At 36.9% G+C, this 8372-nt stretch overlaps 1 protein-coding gene across 1 annotated transcript in view; it reads right to left on the bottom strand.

Moving 5' to 3' along the window:
* EIF5B (eukaryotic translation initiation factor 5B) overlaps positions 1–8372 on the bottom strand; it is a 53223-nt gene that overhangs the window by 27855 nt on the left and 16996 nt on the right. Inside the window, exons 8-10 of the mRNA XM_014529763.1 lie at positions 7152–7241; positions 4806–4880; positions 773–1050 (exon numbers count right to left, since the gene is read on the bottom strand). Of these exons, the coding sequence (XP_014385249.1) occupies positions 773–1050; positions 4806–4880; positions 7152–7241 (443 nt within the window). The remainder of the gene's footprint in view (positions 1–772; positions 1051–4805; positions 4881–7151; positions 7242–8372) is intronic.

Here is an 8372-nt window from a genome sequence, read left to right as displayed (position 1 = left end):
TGAAATATATATATAAAAATTACCTGGCCCCAAAATGTCAATAGCACCAGGGTTAAGAAAGCCCAATTTACAATAATAGTCCTTCTTAGTCCTTTGAAATTCAGAAAATGTATACCTATCAAGACTTTACAGAAGAAAACAGTAAACACCGATATAAAGGTATTAAAAAATTTTTAATTAAAATTATTCATGAAAAGATAACGCTAAGATAGTTTTTAGCCTTAGCCTCTTCAAGCAAATTAAAATAGTTTTAGTATGCTGCTTATGCCAAACTGACATAATTTAAAAAAACTATCTTGAAATCTGCTGCATTAAGTAGGAAAAATAGAGTAAGTCTCCTAGGTATGTGCACTTTAATAAAGAGAAGCCTCATTAACCCACCAGATTCAAACTTATGTGATCAGATGCCTCACACTGACTAACTTAAATATGCAACGCACACTTAAATAATGTTTCTAAGTAAAGGGCATATGCTCAGAATACCTCTGCATACCTAGAAACCATCACTCGAAGAGCACATTAAAATTCTGAGAACACAAGAAAAGCATGATGAAGCAGTCACTGTTCTGACTTGGGTAAGGGACTGGGGTCCTTGGTTGGAACACTGTCAGATCTATTGTCTTGACTTACAAGAAACTGGACAAAATACTATTCTGTGACTATATTTTTAAAAGTGCTGTTAAATAAAAGCCTCTGTTGTAGAATACAGTTCTAAGGACCACAGAGGAGGACTGTGGAGGAAAGGAGCAAAGAAAAAGGGAACAATAAATACCTCAATCCTCCGTTTTGCTTTGTCATAAGCTCTTTCTTCTTTAGTTCGGTCATCGTCAGAGTCATATTCAGATTCTGAGCTCAGTTCTTTACTTGGCTTTTTAACTAATGTTTTCACCGAATCTTTCTCATCTGACACCTTTTCTTCCTCTTCTTCACCTTCACTGCCTTCACTTTCTTCTTCTTCCTCTTCACTCTCTTCTTCTTCTTCTTCTTCCTCTTCCTCCTCCTCCTCCTCTTCCTCGGGGTTTTCTTTTACTTCTATATGCACTGTGTTTCCTTCTTTCAGAAAAAAAACAAGAGATTTTATAATAAACAAAAATTAAAAATGAGATTCCCATCAACATAAGAGACCTTAAAGACAAATAAGGCAGCAATATTATATCTTTAATTCCAAATAAGTCTTTGCCCATATGCTACAATGAAGACTGCCATTTAACAGTGAACATGTAAAGCATTAATCCATACATAATCAAATAAAAAAAAGAAAGACATTACTAAGCCAGGATACAAGAGGACAGAAACCTGGGATGTTGAATACAATACTTGATATTGCCTTCCCCTGGGGTTTATGTGCGGAATTCTGGAGGAGGCAGCTCAAAGGCTGAGCAGTGCTTTCTAGCCCCTCAGTGAATAGGAGCATTGGGAATTCAGGCCCACCAAGGATTCAGGGAGGGCAAGGTAGATGAACACTAGATAACACCCTTACTGTGAGGTAAAACCTGAAAAACTGTACCCTAGCAGTAAGGATGAATAGGAAGTAAACAGAACCTCCCCCTCATTCTTAGCAGAACACTTCTAGGTTTTCTGAATTCTACATTTGGAATAATTAACTAGTGTTTATTATTCCTAGTTCACTCCTGGTAAATATACGAAGAAATTCTTTTTGGAGGGTGGGGGAAAAAAAATCCTCGACCACAAATTATTTCTATACTTTTACAAGTATAATATCTATATATATTATAAAAACACAAAAATAACAAACCACACGAGAAAACAATTCACATGAGGAAAGCCAGCATACCCAGAGGGCTTCCACTGAAGTCATAAAGCCAAAATTAAAAAATGACTATGCTTCTAACATCCAGGGAGCAAAAGATAAGATTAAATTTTTAAAAAAATAAAATTATTACCAGAAGACAGATCAGAAGAAATAATCTAACCCTGGTGGAGTAGCTCAGTTGGTTAGAGCATCGTCCTGATATGACAAAGTTGTGGGTTCAATCCCCAGTCAAGAACACATACAAAGAATCAACTAATGAATGCATCAATAAGTGGAACAACAAATCAGTATTTCTCTTTCTCTCTTCCTCCCTATCTAAAATCAATAAAAATTTAAAAAAAATTTTTTAAATGAGCAAACAACTAGAATAAACCATGGAGACTTAATAAGATGGAAAATACAGTAAAGTGAAAAAAATAAAATGCAAGAATATAGTATCAAGGTCTATCTAGTCATAACTAGATTACCTGAGGGGAAATAATGAGTAATTACATTGCAAAACTGATAAAAAAACATAAAACCATACATTTATAAAGCTCTACAGGCAGAATAAATGAGAAAAAATCAACCCAAGTTATATCATAATTAAATTGCTAAAAACCAAAGACACATGAAAAATTTATTTGTTGAATCCTCAACAGAAATAATGAAAGACAAGACAAGGGAGTAATATTTTCAAAGGGTTAAATAAATAAAAGTTTAGCAAAGGCCCTAACCGGTTTGGCTCAGTGGATAGAGCATCGGCCTGCGGACTCAAGGGTCCCAGGTTCGATTCGGGTCAAGGGCATGTACCTTGGCTGCGGGCACATCCCCAGTAGGGGGTGTGCAGGAGGCAGCTGATTGATGTTTCTCGCTCATCGATGTTTCTGACTCTCTATCCCTCTCCCTTCCTCTCTGTAAAAAAATCAGTAAAATATATTAAAAAAAAAAAAAGTTTAGCAAAGAACTCCTCACTCAGTAAATAATATCCTTTAAGAATGAAGTTAAGAAAAAATATTTTTAGAAAAGCAAAAATGGAATGTCTCACTAATAGATTCCTACTAAAGGAAATTCTAAAAGGAGTTCTTCTGGCAGGAAGAAATAAACCCAAATGGAAGGTCAGAGATGTAGGAAGAAATTAAGCCCAACAAAAAGCTAAGAATTTAGGTAAATTTAAATAAATATTGACTATAAAAAATATGGTATTACGGGGTTTAAAATAGAGAATTAAAACAAATGAGAACAATGACATATAAATTGAGAACTGAGTAAATGTTATTCATGTATTCAGTGGTCTCTGCATCGTCTTGGAAGATGGTAACATTAGACAATGATAGTTCAAAGGTCCATGTTAAAAGTCTCTAGGTTAACACTAAAAGTAAATGAAAAAGTACACAACTTCTAAGCTCATGGAAGGAGGAAAAAATGTTAATAAAAAGAATCCAACAATCCAAAATACAGTAAGAAAAGAGAGAAAAAACACAGACAAAACAAATAACAAGGATTTAGTGAGATAAGTATAAAACCAATATATTTCATTAATTACAACAAATGTTAGGTATAATGAATGGGCTAAGTGCACTAGGTAAAAAATAAAGACTGACAAACTGGATATAAAAATCTCAACTACAGGCTCTTTAAGGATACAGAAAGAATAATGAATACAGGAAAAGAGCACGTAAATCAAAGCGTGTGGAACTGTATTAATTAAAATCAGATAAAGTACACTGTTAAAGGCTAAAGGTATCACTAAAAATGAATAAAAATAAAGTATAAAGTAAATATAATATAAACAAATAATATATCAGTAAGAGTTGATTCATCAGAAATATGTAAGACTGTATTCACCTAATAATGTAACACCAAAATACAGAAAGCAAAAGTTGGCAAAACTCAGGGAAAAATAGACAATCTGCAATCATGGTGGGAGATTTTAACACATCACTTAGTAAAAGAAAAAGCACACCAGAAAAAACTCAGAACATAAAAGACTTAATCAAAACGATCAGCAAACTTGACTAAACACAGTAAACAAGACAACCAAGCACACCCAATCACATATGAAACATTTATAATAATCAACTATTTGCTGGGTTGTAAATTCTCAACCCATTGCAAAGGACAGAACCATGTATGTTTTCTGATCACAATAACTTAACAAGAAGATAATTAGAAAGTCCTTACTAATGTAAATTAAGAAATGTACCTCTAAATAAATCATAGGGCCCTAACCGGTTTGGCTCAGCGGATAGAGCATCAGCCTGCGGACTCAAGGGTCCCAGGTTTGATTCCGGTCAAGGGCATGTACCTTGGTTGTGGGCACATCCCCAGGAGGGGGCGTGCAAGAGGCAGCTGATGGATGTTTCTCTCTCATCGATGTTTCTAACTCTCTATCCCTCTCCCCTCCTCTCTGTAAAAAATCAATAAAATATATTTTAAAAAAATAAATCATAGGTAAAATTAACATATATCTAAATGTAAATTTAAAGAAATCAACATATCAGAACCTGTAGAATTTTGCTAAAGCCATGCTTACAGAAAAATTTATAATTTTAAAAATATGTATTTGGGGTGAAAGACTGAAAAAACAAAGAGACAAATATCCAACTCAAAAAGGAAAAAACCCAGCAAATTAAACGTAAAGAAAGTTGATTTTAGTAATAAAGGATAGAAAGTAATTACAAAAAAACACTTTTTATTCAGAGTGATTAGGAAATATACTATTATTTCTATTGTCTTTGTATTATATTTTAAGTTAAAGAGGCTTTTTGTAGGCTAGCTTTAATAACTTAACCCCATTTATAACATTATCACTCTGAAAAACTGTATTCTAAATCCCAGGCAACTATCTTACAAATGACCTTCTGAAAAACCACCTATTCATGAAATGGGATCCACATGAGGATTTAGGAACCATAGCAACGGAGAGAGCAAAATTGCTCCGTCCTCAGGAATGCTCATATAGTCATTATCAGGAGACGTAACTATTCGTTAAATATAAACACCTCTAATAACGACTGGATTTATCAACAAGTGCTTACGAGCTATTCACCTTTTTCTCTCTCCTCATCACTGACCATAGCTTCCCAGTCATCCAATCCAGCTTCCTCAGTTTCTTCCTCCTCTTCTGTAAATAAAAGTTTTCATTAAAGACATAGAAAAAAGTGGAAAATTATGCTGACCTAAAAAGAAATGTTTTAATTATGCAAAAAAAAAATACACGCAATTTCATTATCTTTGGAACTAATTTTCAATATAGCTATCATGTTGTAATTTATTATTACTAAATGATTCACAATTCCCTAGTATTTTGAATACAGGTTGGGGCAAAAGTAGTTTTACAGTTGTTTGTATGGAAAATGCAATAATTAGTAAATAATAATCCTATATAATAAAAGCCTAATATGCAAATTGTCCCCTAGACCTGGAGTTCAACCCAGAGTTTAACCGCTTGCTATGACAAGTGCTGACCACCAGGGGGCAGCGTGGAACATGGCAGGTGTCAGCAATGTGGCACTGGCAGTGGGCGGCAGTGGAGGTGCCACCAGCCCCGACGAGAACAGGACCAGGGTGGAATGGTGGAGCAGGTGAGTGGGCAGTGCCAGATCAAGGCAGGTGTGAGTGGGGCCCGATCACCCCACCAATCACCCTGCAGATGGCAACCAGCAGCGGGGCTGCTGCCCGGCTCCCAGATGCTGAGGGAGCCTGGCAGGGGTCCAATGATTCAGGCAGAGGGTGAGGGGCGCAGGGGACCGGGGTCTCAGCTGCTGCCCAGGGCCCAGAGGTCAGCTGGGACCTGCCCTTCCACACCAGATGCTCAGGCTTTGATTGCCGGCCAGGCCTAGGGACCACACCCATGCATGAATTTCATGCACCAGGCCTCTAGTACAAGAATAAACTCTGTTTCATGTACTCATAACTGTAAACCTACTCTTGCCCCAACCAGTACACTAGGGCACATGATCACACTCTATTCTTGAAGACAAATGAAATTTCACATATATCTTCTTTTTGATTTTTCAACTAAACTTTATACACATAAGAATTTATTTTTCTTTTGCCTCTATAGATACATACAAATACTACATAAATCACATAATTGGATGTACAAAGCTACATCTCTACTCATGCTGAAAATTAGAACAGATGTTGTGCTTACAACGCAAAAATAGTCAGAAAGGTATTATTTTGAATATTAAAAACTTAATACTGCCTTTAACAACAATGACACTTTTACTGAAATCCAATTAGGCAAAACTATTCTCAAAAGATGAGGGCACATGTAGTATTTGCTTCTCTGGAAAAATCATCATTTGCCAGCAAGTTTGGATAAGTCATCTTAAGGAGGAGGAAACAACAGTCAGGAACATGTGCCCAAAGAGGCCTCCTTCCAGTTTAGCAATTCTTTTTACTGCTACAGATATCACCTACAATCCTGGACTGCTATAAGCATGTCAAATGGAATTTCTCTAGTTTCATTATGCTAAGCTAAGATGTGACCAAACAAATGATATTTTTTTACACTGTGAAACAGGGGGGGATGTAGGGAGGGACTATCAATAATATTTTTCCCCAGGCTAGGTCAGTCTTGACATCCTCAAATGTTTCTACTCCCATTCCTGTCTTTGAACACTTGAGAGTCTCTTGATTTTACCAAACATACATTATGTTAGCCTGTGGCTTCCTATCAATATCTAGTCTCATGAATTAGAACAATATTTATCTTAAAAAAAAAAAAAGAAAAGAAAGCCAGAGACTTTTTCCAACCTAAAAACAGAAACACTGAATAAACTGAATTGATTTACTAAATAAGAGGCTGACCTCTAAGAATGTTTTAAAAATAGTAACTTTTATGACTCTTAAAAAGTCCTAATTAAAAATGTTTCTAATTTTTCTTCAGAAAGATTAAAGAACTTCAGGTCTTCTTGATACCACCTAAGATTTCTGACCCATCAATAGAAAGAAAGTAAAAAACCTCTATCCCAGCCGTGGGCAAACTATGGCCCGCGGGCCGGATCCGGCCCGTTTAAAATGAATAAAACTAAAAAAAAAAAAGACCGTACCCTTTTATGTAATGATGTTTACTTTGAATTTATATTAGTTCACACAAACACTCCATCCGGTCCAGTTTAAGAACCCATTGTGGCCCTCGAGTCAAAAAGTTTGCCCACCCCTGCTCTATCCTCTCTACAAAAATTTTATTCTACAAAAAAAAAATACAAATTGATTCAAGGCTCACTTCTACACTTTTGCAATGTGGAAATAAAAATAAATGATTTAGAAAGGACTATAAAAAAAGGGCACCCTGCCAGATATTTGGTTTCTCCAAACTAATAACTAAGACAGTTAGGACACATCAATGCTATTTAATAAGAATTTATTAGTCAATGCTACTGGCCTGGTTCAACAGGAGGTGGTGACTCTTCTTTTTCTGGTACACCTTGTTCCACAACTTCTACAGCAGCACTTAATTCTATTGGCTCAGACACTGAGTGAAGGGCAGAAACCAAATTAATATTTTTCAGTATATAATTTTTGTGAGGATACTCTGTTAAGTATTGAATAAAAATCATTAGTATATACTTAATTCTTCATCAAGTTCAAAAAATGTTTAAGTATCAGTCATATATTTTACAGAAAATAGTTTTTCTTTCTGCTCAAAGAATAGAATGTAAAAATACAGAAGATTGAGAAAAAATGAAAATGATAGTTGTACTTTTCAGTTAAGAATAGTTATTCAGGGGGCAGGTCAAGATTGCAGCATAGGTAAATGCGGTACTCAACCTCCTCCCACAACCACATCAGAATTACAACTAAACTACAAACAGCCTTCAGAATTGCCTAAAAGCTGGCCAAATGGAAGTCCTACCACTAGAGAATTAAAGAAGCCACATTGAGCAGAGGTGTGGAACAGGCTGGTCTAACACCCACTGGTGGCATTTGAGCTGTGTAGGTCCCCCATGAGGAGCCAGGGGTCCTAGCCCACATCAGACCCCTCAGCCCAGGCTGAAAAAAACAGCAGGGATTGTGGCTGAGTGAACAAAGAATGATAGAGTCTCAGGCAGTTCCTCTTAAAAGGGCCAGCACACTCATTCAGACCCACTCTCTCTGAGCTCCAGCTCTGGGGCAGCAGCTTGAAAAGATCCAGGGACATAGGGGGAAGACCTAAATTATCTGACATCAGGGCAAGAACTGGGGGGCAGATTTCTCCCAAACAAAAGTGCTGGCAGAGATCACTATTCCTTTGATGACCCCTTCCCCCCACAGAGTCAACAATCAGGCACCATATCTGAGTCTCCATCAGTCTGGCTCACACTGTTTGCCCACCATAGTGATTCCCTGAGATCTGGCCCTACCCAATTTGCAGGCCCACCCAAGGTATTTCCAGTGGCTTTTCTACATGAAATGGCCAGTCATGGCTCAGGCTTCAGACTTTCCTAAAATCTCTCAAACAAGCAGCAGTTGGCCTTAGCATACCCTATACCTCTTGGTAAATAGCCCAGGCCTGGCACTAGCAGCAGCCTACCTTGATTCACAGCTTGGCCTCTCCTGGGCACCTCCAAGCCCAAAACAGGTAGCAGCAATCTACAGATCGTTCTGTAGCTCATGACTGGGGGTA

This window comes from Myotis brandtii, unplaced genomic scaffold (genome assembly GCF_000412655.1).
Source record: "Myotis brandtii unplaced genomic scaffold, ASM41265v1 scaffold1169, whole genome shotgun sequence".
Lineage (NCBI taxonomy): Eukaryota > Metazoa > Chordata > Mammalia > Chiroptera > Vespertilionidae > Myotis > Myotis brandtii.
Note: the sequence above shows the minus strand (reverse complement) of the source record. Positions and strands in the feature narration are given on the sequence as shown.